Here is an 18,688-nt window from a genome sequence, read left to right as displayed (position 1 = left end):
AGCCCAGATCGACTTCTACTTTCCACCAAAAGTTTTTTTTTTTTGTTTTTTGTATCAACGGATGTTAAAAAATACAGACTTGTTTTACAAGAATAGCACCATTTTTTTTTTTTTATCGTATTATACATTAGCACTCCTGCTGGTGATACAGAGGGGGAGGGAGGGGGGCGGGAGGGGATTTGTGATACCTGGATTTGTGAGATCCCTTTTGCAGGGAAGGGCCATCGTACCTGCCAGTTAGATTCCCACCTCCACCTGACCTAAAAAATAGGTCTTACGGGAAGAGAATAAATAAATAAGACCGTGGGTTTTCTGATTTCGCAGCCTGCCCGGCCGGCGCTGAAAAGAGGCGGTGGTCCCCGACGGACGGCGTGACTCGAGAGGTCGTCGCAGCCATTCAGTGCAGAAGTCATACGAGCAATGGGGAAGTACTCAGGTCCTTGGGGGGCTTGGGCAGTTTGGGTTTTTTTAGTTTTATAGTATTGGGCTGGATTTTTTTAAAAAAAAACAAAACAAAACAAAACCCAACAAACAACAACAACAAACACACACACAAATAAAACAATTATTTTTACAAGAAGCAGACTGGGCCAATATCCACACCAAACTCCTGATCGGCTCCACCAATGTCCATAGGTGCAATATCTACAATGGGCAGGCGCGAGGTCTTCTGCGACCGGTACTCGATGACTGTCTTGCCCCACTTGCCAGTGTGTTTCTGGGCAGGAAAGAAGAGGAGGGGTGTTACGAGATGCTCCCGAGCCCCCCCAAACCAGCAGCAACCTCAGGGGTCGAACCCCAACTCATCACCTACGTCTTCCCTGCAGGCACCCACGGACTCACCGTGCAGCCGTCCTCCAGGACGCTGTACGTGAACCTGCTGTTGCCCTCGGCTCTGATCTCCACGTCGTTGGAGCCCTGGATGAGGATGGCCTTCTTCAGGTTGCCTGTCTCCTCGTCCATGTAGGCGATGCTGTTCTTGCAGTGGTAAGTGACGTTCTGGGAGCCCTCGGTGGACAGGAGGCGCAGGAAGGTCATCTGGATGTTGGCGGTGTTGGGAGCCAGGTCCTCATCGCCGTAGCTGAACTGGGGGGAAGAGGCAAGACGGTGAAGCCTACGGGGGTCGCAACAACCCTATTTCCAGCCGCCTTTTGGGGGGGCTTCCAGGCTTCACGTTCCCAGCTGCCTGCAAAAATCCCAGCCCAACTGACCCACCTCCAGGCCTCCAACACAGCCGGTCCCTCCTGTAACATCCATCAGCGTGGACATCCCAGCCCTCCAACTGGACACCCAGCACCTTTCCCCGCTCAACCTCCACTCCCGTTCCCGTTCCAGAGCACCAGCCCGGGGGGACGCTTACATGGAAACCGCCGTTGATGGTCTCTGCAAACCAGACGTGCTTCTTGTCTTTGGTCTTGCTGGTCCACCAGTTCTTCTTGGGGATGCTGCTGGGGTTGGGGTAGACGCAGGTCTCACCCGTTTCCATGTTGCAGAAAACTTTGATGGCGTCCAAGGTGCAGCCCTGGTTCGGGTCAATCCAGTAGTCTCCTGCGGTGGGGAGGGTGAACGGTGTGAGAACACGAGGTTTGGGAGGTTGGAGCAAAAGGCATCACGGACCTTGCTGTCCTCCTGGGCTGGGGGGGAGGAGGGGAGGGCAGGAGGCGGGATGGGGGCTCCTACCGCTCTTCCACTCGGGATGGCAGAGCTTGATGTCGCGGCAGGTCCTGGCCGGGTTCTTCTTGGAGCCCTCAGGGCTGCGGATGCTCTCGATCTGGTTGTTGAGGGACTTGAGGGTGGCGTCCACCTCCACGTCGTGCTGCCGGAGGCTGCCGGCGGCCTCGTCTGCCCGCATGTAGCGGATGGGGTCGGGACCCTTCTCCGTCTGACCCAGCCCGGCGAAAGCCGACATGTCGATGCCAGTGCCCGGGGGGCCGGGAGGACCGGGGGGACCCGGGTTTCCAGGAGGACCCTACAGGAGAGAGGAGATGCGACGCTGATGGGCTGTGCTGACAGCTGGACTCCCCTGCCCCACCACTGACAGCGTTTTCACTCACCGCAGGACCTGGTTCGCCGCTTCGTCCGCGGGGGCCGGGGGGACCGATGGGGCCGGGCATGCCGTTGGAGCCGTCTTTGCCGGAGGGGCCAACGGGGCCAGGGGGACCCTAGGAGAGAGCCCCATGGGGGGGGGCGTCAGGTCGTGGCAAGGTGGCAGGGACGGTGCTGGGGAGCTGCTGGCTCCTGCCATCGGCCAGCGAGGCCGGCGGCGGGGCTCGAGGACGGAGGCGCCTCCTTCTCCTCCCGTCTCCCCAGGTGCCACGGGCAGGACGTACCCTGGGACCGGAGGGACCCGCGGGGCCAGCAGCGCCTTGGTCTCCAGAAGGACCCTAAGGAGGAAGCGAGAGTGGGTGGTCACAGCTCCGCGGCCGGCGTCGAGGGGTGGTCAGCCCTAGCAAAGCCTTTGCCTGGGCTTGGGGCTCTGCCCGCAGCCGCAGCCCCCCGGAAGGAGCCGCATCCAGCTCTGCGGTGAGATGCTGGGGGGGTGCTGAGTGCTGGAGTCCCAAAAATAACACTTACGGGTGGTCCGGGAAGACCCTGCAGCCCGGTGAAGCCACGGTGGCCCTTCAGCCCTCTCTCTCCAGCCTCTCCCGTCTCACCCTTGTCACCACGAGGCCCCTGGGGACCCTGGAAGGGGGGAAGGGGACGTGCTGGGCTCAGGGTGGCAGACCCCTGCCCAACAAGCCGCAGGACCCCGTGCGCTGCGCTGGGGACGCTCCGACAGACCCAGCATTGCTCACCGGCATGCCTCGAGCGCCAGCAGGACCGGAGGGACCCATGGGACCTTGTGCACCCTGCAGAGAGAAAAGAGGGGAGTCAAAAGGAGCGCAGGGTGCTGGGGGGGGCGCCCTGTGCCTTTGGGGGTGCCCGTACCAGCCCGCCGCCTGCCAGCTGCCCTGCTCGCAGCACCAGGGACCAGCAGCTGCGGCGCCGAACAGCATCTTTAAATACTCTCAGGTGGAGCATCAGCACTGAGTAACGACCCTTGCAAACAAACCGGCCCGGTTAAGGCTCCCGGTGCCAACGGCTCCCTGGGCAGCGCCTGTGCGCAGGCAGAGCCTGAACTGGGCTCCTGGTGCTCATGAATCCCGGGGAAGATGCTCGGAGCGGGTAACGGCACTCAAGGCGCCGCCAAATTAGCGACAGCAGCTAACGGCACCTGCCTGGCTCTCCCAATTACTCCGAGTAGCTAATTGCTCCTGGAGGGGCTCTGCTATTTCTTCATTTATCTGCACTCAGGGTGGTTCCTGTCTCCCCTAACAAGACCTCAAACCCAACGAGCCGTCTCCCTCGCCCATGCGCCGGCACTCACCGTCTCGCCTCTGTCTCCTTGTTTCCCAGTGGGACCGACGGGGCCGGGAGCGCCGGGGGCACCGGGAGCACCGGGGGCACCCACGGGACCGGTCTCGCCACGATCACCCTGTGCCGAGACAAGGGGGTGGTGAGACCCACGGGGGGTTTGGCCAGATGAGGGGGCGCACAGACAGCGAGCGCCGGGGGAGGTGCGTGGGCACGCTCACCTTCACGCCGGCCGCGCCGTCCCTGCCCGGGGGTCCGTCAGAGCCAGGGTTACCCTGGGAGAAGGGGAGAAATTAAGTCTTGACCTTCGGAGGGAGCAGGGCACGCATGAACCCCCCTCTCAAAGCAAAAACCGTCAGTGAAAAGGTGCCGGCGATTGCCAGGAGCCGAGTTAAGTGCCAGGCCCCCCAGCCACGGGACCAGCGATGCCCAGCACTGCCGTCGGGGTCACACTGGGACCCGGGGTCCCACCTACCTCGCGCCCAGGTTCACCGGCAGGACCCGTCAGACCGGGGGGACCCACAGGGCCGGGGGGCCCTCGGTCACCTGCAGAGCCGGGTGCTCCTTGTTTTCCAGGTTCGCCCTAATGAAGGGAGAAGACAACAGGCGTGAGTGAGGGGTCCCAGCGCATCCCTTCACCCGGCAGCAGCCGCGCTTTAAGGCTCCCAGACCCCCGTGCCCACCTCACCCCAGTTATCGCCCAGCCCCGATGCCACCGGCATCCTGGTGGCTTTGCAAAACCCCAAACTGCACCCAGGACGGGGGTCCCTGGGGCGCCTGACCTGCACCTGGGGGGCTGCCGTCCCCGTGAGCAGCTCGTTGCAGCCCCCGAGCTGCCCCCCGTGCTTCAAAGCTCCCAACCTCAGGGTGCTGAGCTCAGGGAAGGCAAACGGCCTCCCCGACAGCCCGCGGAGGGGCACCGGGAGGGCTGAGCCTGGGGGTCCCGACTCACCGAGGGCCCCGGCAGCCCCGGGAAGCCTCTCTCGCCGCGCTGTCCGGGCAGACCGACGATGCCACGCTGTCCTGCCAAGCCCTGGGGACCTGGGGGACCATCAGGACCCTGCGGGGAGGCAGAGGTGGGGTCAGACCCACGGGGGGGTGGCACAGCACTGGAGGAGCGTGGAGGGAGGTGACCCCCAGAACACGTACGGCGGGGCCGTCCTCGCCGGGTTCGCCCTTCTCGCCAGGGGGACCGGCGGGGCCTTGGAGACCGGGGTCACCAGCACGGCCCGGGGGACCGGCGTCGCCACGAGCACCCTTGGGACCATCTTTGCCAGCGGAGCCGGGGGGACCGGGGGGGCCTGGGTTACCCTGCGGGGGGACAAGACGGGGTTAGTGCAAACGGGGGGGGCTCCTCCACCTTCATCGCCCGCATCCTGGTGCCAGCCGGGGCTCCGGGGCTTGAAGACCCCCAGAGAAGCCCCTTTTAGGGGCTGGTGAGCTGCTGGGGGCTGTTAGCGGGGACCCTCCGCTGCTTGGCCCCGGCACAACCAGCATCTTCTGAGCCCCCAGCCCCGGGGCTGAGCAATCCCGGCTGCTCCCGGGTGATCCCAGCTGCCCCCCAAGCAATTCCAGCTGCCCTCTAAGTGATTCCAGCTGCCCCCGAGTGATCCTGGCTTCTCCCCAGTGATCCCAGCTGCCCCCGAGCGATCCTGGCTGCCCCCCAACTCACGTTAGGGCCAGGTGGTCCCACGCGGCCGGCAGCGCCGGGGAATCCAGTGGCTCCCTGTGGAAGGAGAGGGGAAAGGCGGCTCAGATGCTGCCCCGCTCCCTCCAGTGCCCCCTCCTGCATCCCACCCCTCCATACTCACAGGGGGGCCCTGAGCACCCCGGGCTCCTTTGGGACCAGTTACACCAGTTGGACCCTGGGGAAAGGAGTAAAACGGGTTAGAAACACGGCGGGGGGGCTGCAACCTGCTCCAGGCGATGCCCCAGATTGCTCAGGAATTGGGACCCCCGCGGGGTTCATCCCCCTTTGCGGGGGTCCCGACTGTACCCACCTGTGGGCCAGGTGCGCCGGAGGGACCTTGGGGACCCGGAGCGCCGGCGTCACCCTTCTGGCCGGGCTCTCCTTGCTCGCCTTTGGCACCAGGTTGCCCGTCGGCACCCTGCGGGGAGCAGCGGCCGTGAGCAGGCTGTGCTGCCGCTGGACCCGTGCTGGGGGGGCGCGGGGCCAAATACTCACCGGGGGTCCGGCAAATCCGGCGGGACCGGGGGCACCAGGCTCACCGCGCTCGCCCTGTGGGGGAGGTGGGAGTTAAATGGGGGGACAGGGGGAGCGAGGCCAGCGGGGGCACGGCCGGCACCCGGGGGGCTGCAGGGGTGGCACTTACGGGGGCACCGCGGGCACCGGCAGCACCGGATGGACCAGGAGGTCCCGATTCACCCTGGAAAAGGAAGGATGGAGAGTTGGGGGGTGTCCACGGAACCCCCCTCGGTTGGGAGCAGCCAAGGGGCTCCCCGGGCTCTCACCTTCTCGCCGTTGGGGCCAGCGGGGCCGGGGGGACCGATGGGACCTGTCAGACCCTACAGAGGAGACAGATGAGGATGAGGTCACCATGAGCATCCCCCCCCCGGCCACCCCACACCCACCGTGTCCCCGTGGTCCCACTTACGCGTGCGCCGTCCTTTCCAGGGGCTCCCTCAGGGCCCTTCTCTCCGACGTCTCCCTGCAAGGCGAGATGGAGGTGGTGTGAGCCGAGCTGAGCCCTGACACCGCTCAGGACACCTCCAGCACCCATCACTTACCCGGTCCCCCTTGGGACCAGCAATGCCGGCGGCTCCTCTCTCACCGGGCATCCCCTGCAGCCCGGGGGGGCCCTGGGCGCCGTTGGGGCCAGCTGGTCCGGTGGCACCCTAAAGCAGAGTGAAGGTGCAGTTATTGGGGTGCCAGTGTGACCCCCAGTGTCACAGCTTTGCTGGTGGCACTGAGCCACGGAGCCGTGTCCCTCCTTGTCACCCACCTTGGGTCCGTCAGTGCCCGGTGTGCCGGGGAGCCCACGGGGACCTTGCAGCCCTTGGGCGCCAGGAGAGCCACGCTCACCGGGGAAGCCGCGTTCACCCTGGGGTGGGGGGAACAGCGTTAGGACGAGGCCATGGTGAGGGTCACAATGTCCCCTGCATGGGTGTCCCCAGGGACAGTGGGCACAGCACCCATCCCACACTGCCCGGAGGGGACTGGGATGTACTGGGAGAAGAGGGGATGGGCTGCAGCAGAGGCTGAGCCACCAGGACTGGGGCAGGCAATGGCCCTGGGTGAGGGCAGCCAGGCCCTGCCAACCACCTTGAGCCCCCCAAACCCCCCCCACGGGACAGGGAGAGGCATCCTGTCCCTGCGGCCGGGAGGACAGGTGACACTTACTCTGGGACCAACGAGACCGGGGGCACCAGCTTCTCCAGGAACACCCTGTGGCGGAGGGAAAGAGTTGGGGGTCAGCCCCAGGGGCCGCTGGGGTCCTGACCCCCCTGTTGCAGCTGGAGGATGCCTGAGAGGAGGAAAATATGGGGTCTCACCTGATCTCCGGGTTTGCCGCTCTCTCCAGGGGGACCTGGTGGCCCGGGCAGCCCCTGGGGGGGGAAAGCAGCGGCGTGAGCACGGCAGCAGCGAGACCCCCAGGGATGGGGACTCAGGGTCACCCACGAGCATCACCCCCACCCTGGCACCACAAACCGCCCCCCATGTGCTCACCTGGAAGCCAGAGGGGCCGGGGGCTCCTTGCTCTCCCCTCTCGCCCGCGGGACCCTGTGGGAAGGACGGTGGTGAAGGACCCCGTGGGCTTCCCCCACCCCAGGGTTCTGGGCAGAGCCAGAATCACGGGGGGAATCTGCTGCGAGGGCTGGGGGGCGCAGAGGCTCCATCCCAGCAGACCTGGCTTATCCTTTGCCCAGATCCAGGGGGGCTACAACCCCCGACACACCCCCCCACACACAAATTTCAAGTGGGTTTTGGCTCTGGGGGAACCAGGCTGGACACTCACGGCAGGTCCCGGGGGGCCGGCAGCTCCCGTCTCGCCGTCCTTGCCGGGAAGACCCTACGGAGGAGAAAACCCACCGCTGAGCACCAGGCGCGACGCTGCCGACCCCGCTTCACCCTCCGGCCCCCGTGCCTCAGTTTCCCCACTTGGAGCCTGCAGGTGCCTCAGCAGACTGCGAGGCCAGAGCGACCCCAAGGTGGGCTTTTGGGGGGGTGGCAAGAGAGGGATAACAACTCACCCGCAGCCCCGGGGCGCCGGGCAGCCCCTTCTCGCCGGCTTTTCCAGGCTCGCCCTAGAGAGAGGGGGGAGGGGGTGGCAGTGGGCCCCGTGCCCAGGCTGCAGCCCCGTTTCGGCTACAAACTGGCCCATACTCACGTTAGCACCCTTGGGACCAGGGAAACCCATCACGCCAGGCTGGCCTCGAGCACCCTGCGGGCCGGGGGGGCCAGGGCGGCCGTCCTCGCCGGGAGCACCCTGCGGGGAGGGGGACATCAGCGGGGGCTGCGCCATCCCCCAGCCCCCCGACCCCCTGTGCAGCATCACTTACCGTTGGGCCAACTTTGCCTTGAGGACCAGCGTCGCCTGGGCGGCCGGTGAGACCCTGCAGCGGAGGGAAGCAATGGGGGGCTGTGGGGGCCAGCACCGAGGTGGGGGGGTGCTGGGCACCCCATCCTGCTTGACTCTCAGCCCCTGCTCTGGGCCTGGGGCTCACAGAGGAGGCGCAGAGGGGTCTGCCTAACCCCCTGCCCGTGGTGGTGAACCCCAAAGAGCACCTTTGCTAACCCCAAATGCACCTTCGCTAACCCCAAAGAGCATCGTAATTAGCACCAAGTAAGTATCTTAACCCCAAGGAGCATCTTCACTAACCCTAAATACATCTTAACTAACGCTGAGGAACTTAATTAGCACCAAGGAGCATCTTTGCTAATCCCAGATTGCACCTTCAGTAACCCCACATGCATCTTTGATAAGCGCAAAGAACATCTGAACGAGCAAAGAGCATCTTAACTAACCCCAAGGAACTTCATTTGCACCGAAGCCCAACTGAACCAACCCCAAAGAGCATCCTAATGCCAAAGAGCATCTTGGCCAACCCCAAAAGCACCTTAACCAGCCCCAAAAGCAGTTTATTGTCCCCAAAAGCACCTTGTCGACCCCAAAAGCGTCCTAACTAACCCCAAAAGCACCTTGTCAACCCCACAGAGCCTCCCTGCTGCTCCCACCAGCATCCCCGCTGTGCCTGTGTGGTCCAGCCCCATTCGAGCCCCCCCGGTGCAGCAGGGAGCCCCCCGAGCAGCCCCCCTGTGCCCCCGCAGGGGTGTCTCACCCTGGCTCCGGGCAGCCCAGGCTCGCCAGGACGGCCGGGGTCACCGGTGGCTCCCTTGGGACCTGCGAGGCCAGCGGGGCCGCGCTCGCCTGGAGCACCCTGTGCGGGGTGGGAGGGGGGAGAAGGGGTGAGTCTGGGGGTTCAGGGGGGCATCACCCTCCTGGGTCCCCCCCACCCCATGACCCTGACGTCCCACCTTGGGTCCAGCCAGCCCGTCCTGCCCGGGGAAGCCACGATTGCCAGGAGCACCCTGCGGAGGAAGAGGAGGAGGAGGAGTGAAGTGGGGGGAGGTTTTGGGGGGCAGCACCTCACTGGGGGGTGCAGGGGGGGCCACACACCCTCTCTCCAGGTGGTCCCACGGGGCCAGCAGCACCGGGTTCACCGCGGGCTCCTCGCTTGCCTTCCTCACCAGCCGGCCCGGGGGCACCTTGGGGTCCCGCAGGTCCCTGAGGATGAGGAAGAAAAGGGGTCACCAGGAGCCTTCTCCCCCTGCACCCTGGGGGAGCCCTGCCTGCATCCTCTGCCCCCCCCCAAACCACAGACCCCAGGGGTGCCGGGCGAGCCCCTCGCCGAGCCACGTGTCCCGCTGGCGCCGGGGACCGGCGGGGATCCGGCCCCGCACATTGAGGCTGGTTAATGAAGCGAGGGGGGAATGTCGGGGGGGGGGGCGGGGGGGGGGGGGGGGCGAACACAGCAGCTATTGTTCCCCCGCGGGAGGGGGGATGCTGCCCCTCGAGGGGCCTCGTTAGGGGAAGAGGTTCGTTAGACGCCAACAAGACGCTCCGGCCCCGGTGGGGAGCGAGGGGCCCCGGGACCCCCGGCGGCCGGGGGCGCTGGATGTGGCCCCCCAGGACTCACCGTCTCGCCCTTGGGTCCCTGCTCGCCTTTGAAGCCCGCGATGCCGGGTTCTCCCTGGGGGGAGTGAGAGGGTGCTGGGGGACGGGGCCGCAGCGTCCCCACAGCTGTCCCCGTCCCTGGGCCCTGCCCCATCCCTCCGTCCGCCACCTTGTTGTCCCCACCCTTGTCACCATCCCCACCCCTGTCCCCATCCCCACCCCTGTCGTCAACCCAGCCTTATCCTCACCTTCATTCCTGTCCCCATCCCTGTCGCCATCCTGTCACCTTCCCCTGTCCCCACTCCACCCCTGTCCCCACCCCGTCCCCAGCCCCTTTCCTGTCCCCCATTCCTGATCCCAACCTCAACCCTATCCCTGTTCCCAAGCCTCTCCCCATCCCTTTCCTCACCCCCAGCCCAGCCCTCTCACCTGCCCCTGTCCCCGTCCCATTCCCATCCCCACCCTCACAGCATCCCCATCCCATCTCCGTTCCCTTCCCTGTCCCCATCCTCACCTCATCCCACCTCCATCCCATCCCTGTCCCCATCCCCATCTCACCTTGTCCCCCTCCCATCTCTGTCCCCATCCCCATCCCATCTCCATCCTGTCCCCATCCCCATCCCGTCCCCATCCCGTCCCCATCCTGTCCCCATCCCGTCCCAGGTGGCCCCTCTGGGGACCAGGACAGGGTGACGCAGGAGCCACCCAAGGGTGACAGGGAGGGGACCTGCAAGGCTGGGAGCAGGGGCGTGGCCTGTGGTTGAATGGGCGTGGTCAGTGGGAACAGGCGTGGCATGTGGTAGTGGGCGGGGCACATCTGGTTCCCATCTGGGGGGGCTCTCCGGGGTCTTACCGTCTGTCCCTTGGGTCCCAGCGGGCCAGTGGCACCCTGGGGTCCGGGTGGGCCGCGGGGTCCGGGGAAGCCTGGAGCGCCAGCGATGCCGGGGGCACCCTGCGGGCAGCCAGCCGCCATCAGGGGGGCACGGTACCCAGCGTCCCCATGTCCCCTCCCGCCTCCCCCAGCATCCTCTGTGTCCCCCAGCATCCCCCCAGTGTCCCCCAGCATCCCACATCCCCCAGCATCCCCAGTGTCCCCCAGCATCCCCCCAGTGCCCACCAGCATCCCACATCCCCCGTGTCCCCCAGCATCCCCCAGTGTCCCCCAGCATCCCTCCAGTGTCCCCCAGCATGCCCTATCCCTCAGTATCCCCACAGTATTCCCCAGCATCCCGCATCCCCAGTGTCCCCCAGCATCCCCCCAGTGCCCACCAGCATCCCACATCCCCCGTGTCCCCCAGCATCCCGCATCCCCTGTCATCCCATGTCCCCCAGCACGCCCCCCATATCCCCCAGCATCCCTGCATCCCTCCACATCCCCCAGCATCTCCCAGCATCCCGCATCCTCCGATCCCCCAGCATCCTCCCCACATCCTGGTGTCCCCACGTCAGGGTCCCCATGTGTCCCGAAGTGTCCCCAGATGGCAGCTCCTCCCCGCCCCAGCCCCCTCCCAAGCCACAGCCCCCTGGGGCTGGGGACCCCGTCCCCCAACACTCACCGCCGAGCCCTTGGCGCCGGGGATGCCGTCGGTCCCTGGGTTGCCCTAGAGGGAGACGGTGCTGAGCCCGACTCTGCACCCCCAGCCTCAGTTCCCCTTGGGGGGGGTCTGGAGGGGTAGAGGGTCCGCAGCCCCCCCTGTGCCTCAGTTTCCCCACGGCCACGCAGAGGATGACCCGTTTCCCCCCTGCTCACAGCATCAGCCCCATCCCTGTGGCTCCCAGGCCTGGGGACAGGCAGGGCAACAAGCCACCCGGGGGGGTGTCACAGCAAGTGACAGCACTTACGGGGGCGCCAGCAGGGCCGGGGGAGCCGGGGGTCCCGGATTCACCGCGGGGGCCCTGGGCACCCTCAGGACCTCGCGCGCCGGTGGGACCAGCTTCACCCTGAGGAATGAAAAACAGGGTGAGGGGGTGCAGCCGGCGCTGTGCCTCAGTTTCCCCTGCTGGGAGCAGCCCCCCCCCTTACCTTCGAGCCGGGGGCGCCGGGGAAGCCGGGGGCTCCGGCTGGGCCAACAGGTCCCTGGGGGCGAGAGGGGGGTGAGGATCTGCCTGGCTCTGGGGGGTCCCAGGGGACCCCCCTGTCCCCCACGGGGTGACACAGGGTCCGGCAGCCCGTTACTCACCGGGGGTCCAGCTGGGCCAGGGAGGCCGTCGTTGCCACGAGCACCCTGGGGGGAGACGGTGACAAGACGTCATGGGGGGCACGGTGGGGGGCTGGGGACCCCCCAGCCACCGCGGTGCCACCAGGGACCCAGGCAGCGTCACACTCACCGCAGCGCCGGAGGGGCCGGGACGTCCTCTCTCTCCGGGCAGCCCACGGGGACCCTGGGGGGGACACAGAAGCACGTTGGGCTCCGTCTTGCCCGGTGAGGGGCTGGGGGTGGGCGACACCCCCCCACCTCAGTTTGCCCCTTCCCCAGCCCAAAGACTCACCATGGGGCCAGGGGAGCCGTTCTCGCCGGGGGAGCCGGATTCACCCTGTGGGGAAGGGCAGAGGGTGAGTCCCGGGGTGAGCACCCCGACACCGCGGGGATGGTCCCCCAATGCCACGGGGATGGGCACCCCGACACCAGGGGGATGGTCACCGGGCCAGCTGCAATGCCATAGGGATGGTCACCCCAACAGCCCCAATGCCATGGGGACGGTCACCCCGACACCACAGGGATGTTCACCCCAACAGCCCAAACATCACGGGGATGGTCACCCCGACACCACGGGGATGGTCACCTGGCCAGCCCTGACACCACGGTGGTGGTCACCGGGCCAGCTGCAAAGCCATAGGGATGGTCACCCCACCAGCCCTGATGCCGTGGGGATTGTCATCCCCCCAGCCTCGATGCCACAGAGATGGTCACCTCCCCCCGCCCCGACACCCCACCACCTACCTTGGCTCCAGGAGCCCCTGCCTCTCCTTTGGCACCGTCAAGGCCGGGGTAACCCTGGGGACAAAGAGATGGGGGGGTCACCCTCCGTGCCACCGGGTGATGGGGACACTGGGGGTGCAAGGAGGGGGGCACACACTCACCCGGTGGCCTTTCACTCCAGGGAGACCGGGCGTCCCGGGGAAGCCACGAGCACCCTGTGAGCATGCGGAGAAAAGCGGGTTGGGGGCGAAGGGGTGACACGGGGGTCTCTGCCCCAGGGGCGCCCGATCCAGCCTGGCGCTGCCTTACCTGGGGGCCGGGGGGGGCCGCGCTCGCCAGATTTGCCAGGTTTGCCAGTCTCGCCCTGCAGAGAGATGAGATTGGGGGGAAATAAAGTCACCGCCTGGCCGGGGCCACCGCTGCAATGAGCTGCCCGTTCTCAGCCCGAGCGGGAAAGGACTCACGTCATCGCCGGGTTTCCCAGGAGGTCCCGGTGGTCCCCGGGGACCCATCGGACCCTAAAGGGGACAGAGAGGCAGCGGGTGAGTGGGAGCTGGTGGGGTGGCATGTCCTCGAGCCCGGGGGGGGGGGGGGGGGGGGGGGCGGGGGGGACACTCACAGCAGCGCCGGGCTCGCCGGGCTCGCCGGGGTTGCCTTGAAATCCTTGGGGACCCTGGAAGAGAGACGGTGGCATCGGTGGGGTGGCGGGGTGCCCACCCAGAGACCCCCCGAGCCTGGCGGGGGGTTGGTACTTACGGGAGAGCCGGAGGGTCCGGGGGGGGCCGCGGGGTCCCATGGGGCCCTGGGGGGAGAGACAACAGTGTCACGGGGGCACCCCCCCCCGCCAAACCAGGGGGTCCCCCCAAAATGGGGACCCACCCTCGGTGACCCGGTTCCTCCATGTCCCAAGACGCAACCGGCCGCCAGGTCCCCCTGGGGCGTGTGGGGGGGTCCCTGGCCCCGGGGGGGTCCCTTACCATGGGTCCCTGCATGACGCCCATCTGCGCGCCTCCAGCCTTCTCGTCAAAGCCGCCCGCCATCTGCGCCGCGAAGTTCTGCGGGGGGAAGGGGGCTGAGCACGCAGCCCACCCCCAAATCCCCTCATCTCACCCCAAACCCCCCGATACTCACCCCACCGAGGCCGGGGGGGCCGGGAGGGCCGGGGGGGCCGGGGGGACCAGGATTTCCAGGGGTGCCGGGTTCCCCATCCCTGCCCCGGGGGCCGGGAGCGCCCTGTGGCGGGGACAGAAAGGGGGGTCACCCATGCAGCGAGCGTGACAGTTCTCTGCAGCGCCCCGCCACTGCCGGGGGGCGGTTTGCCGGGGGTGGGGGCACGCTCTCACCTTCTCCCCCTTCTCGCCACGGTCCCCTCGTTGTCCTTGCTCACCTGCCGGGCCCTGCGAGAGGAGGGGGGGTCAGCTCTCCCCCCAACCCCCCCCAAACCCCTCCCACAAATATTCCAACAATGCGCCCGGAGAAACGTGCTCCCACCTGCGGTCCCGGCGGCCCTCGGGGTCCTACAACCTGGGGGGGGTAAACAAAAAGGTGAGGTGAGACGAGTGTAGGACCCCCCCCCCCCCCATCCAGGCCATCCCTGCAATGGCAGGGCCCCCCGTTTTGGGGGTCCCCCAGCACACCCCCTACACTTACATCTTTAATGTCACCGGGTTCGCCCTTCTGCCCCTGCAAGGCAAAGCATGGGGTGAGCAACAGGGGGGCACATCACCCCCCCCAAATCCCACACCCCTCCCAGGTGACAACCCCCCCCCGAAGAGATAAACGCCCCCCCCCCCCAGGAAGTGACAACCCCTCCAGGGAGGTGGCAACCCCAGGGCTACTCGCCCCAGGGAGATGTGCAGGGGTCCTGCCTTGACACCCCCCACCTCCCCCATTTTGGGGGAAAACCCTGGGCTGGGAAATCAGGACCGCGGGGGGGACACATCATCCTCACCTTGGGGCCAGGTTGCCCTGTTGGGAGAAAAAAAAAAAAAGAAATAAAGAGAAATTAGAGGGGGGATGGGCTGGGGGGGACACGAGGCACCCCTGTCCCCAGCCTGAGGGATGGTGATGCTCCTGGGGGGGCTGTGGGGCCAAACCGGGGGGCACAGGAGTGTGGGGGCTCCCCCGAAGCAGGGCGGTGGGGTTGGGCAAAGCGGGGTGCAGCATGCGGGAGTGGGGCCGTGCCGTTTTGGGGGGGAGGCAGCTGGGAGGGTGCTCAACCTTTCACACCCCCCGGAGGGGGGCAGGAAAGGGTTAAAAAAGGCAACTTTGGGTGTTTTGGGGGTTTGGGACTTGGGGTTGCAGCTTTTGGGGGGGGGCGGGCAGCGCTTTTCCATCATTCTGGGTGAATTATGGTGGCTTTGGGGACGGAAACACCACCCGAATGTCCCTTTTGCCAGGATGCCCCTGGGGGGTCCACGGCCACGGTCACCCCGCAGCATCACCCCCAAGCCGCTTCTCCAAAAAACACCCCAAAACCATCCGGGCTGCGAATCCCGCTGCCATTTGGGGTGAAAAAAAAAACAAACCTACTTTTTTTCACCCTGGGATGAGTTTTTTTGAGGCCCTTTGCGGGGGCCAAGTTGCCTTTCGCCTGGGGTCCCCATGGATGTTCCCCCCCCCCAAAGCCCATCCATGGGCGGGTAATTTATTTATTAATGAGAGGAGGGAATAAATAAATTACAACCGCTGGGCTGGTCAGTGGGGCATATGGGGCAGCACTCTCCGAAGGGGATCTCGGGGCTGGGGCAGTCCCGCAGCTCCTCGCAGATGATCTCGTCGCAGAGGACGGTCCCCGTGTCGCACACGCAGATACGGCACGGCTCCGGCTTCCCACACGTCCTTATCGCGATAGCTCTGCCCGTCCTGCAGGCAGCTGCCTGCCTCGGCTGCGGGGACAAGGGGGGGGGGACGGGGACGGGGGGGACACGGCCAGGAGGGTGGGGATGGCAGCCCCCCCCCCCCCCCCCCGTGCGGGAGGGTGGCAGCGGGGGGGACAGCGCCAGGGTGGGACGGGGGTGGTGGCACTGCCAACCCCAGCCGTTCTGTGTGTCCCCCCCCCTCCTCGCAGAACCCCCCCTCAGCTTGGGGGACAAGGACAAGCAAGGACTCCTGGAGCAGCAGGGGGGTGGCTCAGCGACGGGGGTCCAGCCTCAAGCAGGGGGGGTCCCCCTTCCATGGAACCCTGATGGCACTCGGTGTCCCCACTGTCTTGGGGGCACTCAGTGCGTCCCCGTAGCACCCTGCACCTCCAGTGGGACACGGACCGCATCGCCAGTGTCCCCAGGGTCTGGGGAGGAGGGGAGGGGTGCGGGGGGGCAATGTTCCCAGGCTGTGCCCCAGGGTCCCCAGGTGTCCCCAGGAGGTGCCCCTGGGTCCCCAGGCCGCACCCCAGGGTCTCTGGAGGTGCCCCAGGGTCCCCAGAATGTGCCCCAGGGTCCCCAGGTTGTGTGACCCAGGATCCCCAGGAGATGCCCTGGTGTCCCCAGGGTCCCTGGATGTGCCCTGGTGTTCCCAGGGTCCCCAGGTTGTTCCTCGGTGTCCCCAGGCTGTGCCCCTGGGCTTGACCTCGGTGTCCCCAGGCTGTGCCCCCTGTCCTGCACCCCGTGTCCCCAACAGGACGCTGTGTCTCAGGCTGGACCCTGCTGTCCCCAGGCTGCCCTCCATGTCCCTGGGCTGTCCCCCGCTACCCCAGGGTGTACCCCACCTCCCCGGGCTGGCCCCCACTGTCCCCCAGCAGTACCCCAGTGTCCCTGCTGTGCCCCTTGCCCAGCCCAGTTCCTACACCCGAAGCTGTCCCTCACTGTCCCCTCCCTGCAGCCTGCTGTCCCCAAGCTGCACCCCCTGCCCCATCTGTACCCCATGGTCCTAATGCTGTGTGTCCCCCCGACCCAGGCTGTCCCCTCTGTCCCCCTCCACCCCAGGCTGTCCCACCCACTACCCTGAAACTTTCCCCCTCCATCCCACCCCCCTCTATCCCGTGCTGTCCCCCAGTGTCCCCCATCCCATGCTGTCCCCCACCACGACCCTGAAACTTTCCTCTTCCATGCCACTGTCCCCCAGTGTCCCATGCTGTCCCTCTCTGTGCCACACTGTCCCCCCCATCCGATGCTGTCCCCAGTGTGTCCCCCAACTCGCACTTTCCCCCCATCACTACCCTGACATGTCCCCCCTGCAGCTCATGCTGTCCCCCCCATCCCATGCTGACCTCCCCCCCCCACCACCCTGAAACCTTCTCCCCCCACCCCACGCTGTTGTTCCCATCCCATGCTGTCCCCCAGTGTCCCCCTCAACCCATACTGTCCCCCCACCCCAGGCTGTCCCCCCACCCCACTACCCTGAAACTTTCTCCCTCCATCCCACACTGTCCCCCCCCATCCCAGGCTGTCCCCCAATGTCTGCCCCAACCCACGCTGAGCCCCCCCACCACTACCCTGAAACTTTCTCCCCCTATCCCATGCTGTCCCCCCCAGTGTCTCCCCACCCCAGGCTGCCCCCCCCCCTTCCCAAGCTGCCCCCCACGACCACCCTGAAACTTTCTCTGCCATTCCACGCTGTCCCCCCCACCCCACGCTGACCCCCCAGTGTCCCCCCACCCCAGGCTGTCCCCCCACCACTACCCTGAAACTTTCTCCCCCATTCCATGCTGTCCCCCCCACCCCACGCTGTCCCCCCCCACCCCACGCTGTCCCCCAGTGTCCCCCCACCCCAGGCTGTGCCCCCAACTACCCTGAAACTTTCTCCCCCACCCCACGCTGGCCCCCAGTGTGTCCCACCCCCAGGCTGCCCCCCCCCAGGCTGCCCCCCCCGCCGCCCCGCTCGGTGCCACGCTGTCCCCCCGCCGTCCCCCGCCGCGCTGCCCCGCGCCCCCGCCCCGGGGCACTCACGGAGGTCGCGGTCCTGCGCGGCGGCGGGCGGCGGCGGCAGCAGGAGCAGGAGCGGCAGCAGGAGCGGCAGCAGGCGCAGGAGCGGCAGCGGGCGCAGCGGCGGCAGCGGGCGGCCGGGCATGGCGAGGCGGCGGCGCCCCTCACCGTGCGGCGGGCCCAGCAGTGCCCGCGCCGCCCCGCCGCCGCGTATAAGTCCCGGCGCGGCCCCCCCGGGCCCTGTAACCCGAGCCGGGCCGGCCCCCCCGACCCTCCTCCGGGACGGCACCGGGCCGGGGAGGGACGGGGCGGGGGGGGCGGGAGACGAGGACGGGGCCCCCCCACCCCCCCCCCGCACACCCCCGGCGGCCCCGAGCCCCGGGCCGGTGCGGGGGGCTGCGGCGGTCGGGGTGCGACCGGGGGCTGAGACCCCCCACCCCATCTCATCCCCGGGTGAGACCCCCAGCCCATCCCGGGGGTGAGACACCCCCCCCTTCCATGCCAGGAGTGAGATACCCCCCCCTCGCCATCTCCCGGGGACCACGGGGGTGAGACCCCCATTCCACCCCGGGGGGTGAGACAACCCCACCCCCCCGTCCCATCTCCCGGGGATCCCACGGGTGACACCTCCATTCTATCCCAGGGTGAGAACCCCCCCTCCCATCCCATCCCATCCCATCCCATCCCATCCCATCCCATCCCATCCCATCCCATCCCATCCTGGGGTGAGACACCCCCTTCATTCCATGCCAGGGGTCCCAGGGGGTGAGCCCCCACCCCCCACCCCCAGTCCCATCCAGGGGGTCCCAAGGGGCGAGACCCTCTCTTCATCCCGGGGCTCCCAGCAAGACTGAGCTCCCCCCCATCTCCCCCCATCCATGGAGTCCTGGGGGCTGAGACCCCCACACACATTCCTGGGGGTCCCAGACAGCTGAGACCTCCCCCCCCATCCCACATCCCACCCCAAAGGAGCTGACCCCCCCCCCCCCCCATCGCATGTCAAGGGTCCCAGGGAGACTGAGATCCCCCCTGTCCTGGGGGTCCTGGAGAGGCTCCCGGCAAGACTGAGCCCCCCCCATCCCATCCCATCCATGGCGTCCTGGAGAGCCCAGGACCCCCACACCCCCCTAAACAGGGGGTGCAAGGAGCAGGGAGGGGCAGGACCCCTTCCAAGCCCCCCTCAGGCTTCCCCCGACCCTAATGAAGGGGTTCAGGAAGACGGGGGAGTCCCTGCACCCCAAGGCAGCAGGGGGGGCCACAGTGGGGTCTTTGCAGTAGGCTTGGGGTGGCACCCACACTTCCCAGCTGGGGGCTGAGCTCCAAAGTGGGGGGCTTGGCCCCCCCTGCCACGTGCACACCCTGGCTCTCTGGACCCCCACCAGGGTGGGACTGGGGATGGGTGAGGTGGCTGTCC

The 18,688-nt window shown here is 67.2% G+C and overlaps 1 protein-coding gene across 1 annotated transcript; it reads right to left on the bottom strand.

Annotated features, from left to right (window-relative positions):
- Positions 1 to 502: 502 nt before the first annotated feature.
- COL2A1 (collagen type II alpha 1 chain) lies at positions 503 to 17,504 on the bottom strand. The gene is given in 56 exon segments (XM_055792340.1): positions 503 to 718; positions 844 to 1,086; positions 1,361 to 1,548; positions 1,681 to 1,969; positions 2,055 to 2,162; positions 2,331 to 2,384; positions 2,575 to 2,682; positions 2,796 to 2,849; positions 3,368 to 3,475; positions 3,576 to 3,629; positions 3,830 to 3,937; positions 4,307 to 4,414; positions 4,504 to 4,665; positions 5,027 to 5,080; positions 5,166 to 5,219; positions 5,355 to 5,462; positions 5,540 to 5,593; positions 5,688 to 5,741; positions 5,827 to 5,880; positions 5,970 to 6,023; positions 6,103 to 6,210; positions 6,318 to 6,416; positions 6,716 to 6,760; positions 6,868 to 6,921; positions 7,043 to 7,096; positions 7,332 to 7,385; positions 7,567 to 7,620; positions 7,704 to 7,802; positions 7,876 to 7,929; positions 8,656 to 8,754; positions 8,852 to 8,905; positions 8,994 to 9,101; positions 9,514 to 9,567; positions 10,345 to 10,443; positions 11,048 to 11,092; positions 11,334 to 11,432; positions 11,515 to 11,568; positions 11,672 to 11,716; positions 11,820 to 11,873; positions 11,982 to 12,026; positions 12,434 to 12,487; positions 12,574 to 12,632; positions 12,728 to 12,776; positions 12,877 to 12,930; positions 13,032 to 13,085; positions 13,169 to 13,192; positions 13,194 to 13,214; positions 13,390 to 13,467; positions 13,544 to 13,645; positions 13,756 to 13,809; positions 13,904 to 13,936; positions 14,063 to 14,095; positions 14,364 to 14,380; positions 15,099 to 15,243; positions 15,245 to 15,300; positions 17,299 to 17,504. Coding segments are annotated over 56 exon segments (4,494 nt in total). The 5' UTR covers positions 17,420 to 17,504; the 3' UTR covers positions 503 to 571.
- Positions 17,505 to 18,688: the final 1,184 nt, after the last annotated feature.

Source organism: Falco peregrinus, chromosome 19, assembly GCF_023634155.1.
Source record: "Falco peregrinus isolate bFalPer1 chromosome 19, bFalPer1.pri, whole genome shotgun sequence".
Classification (NCBI taxonomy): Eukaryota; Metazoa; Chordata; class Aves; order Falconiformes; family Falconidae; genus Falco; species Falco peregrinus.
The sequence above is the reverse complement of the archived record's forward strand: the minus strand, read 5'-3'. Positions and strand labels throughout refer to the sequence as shown.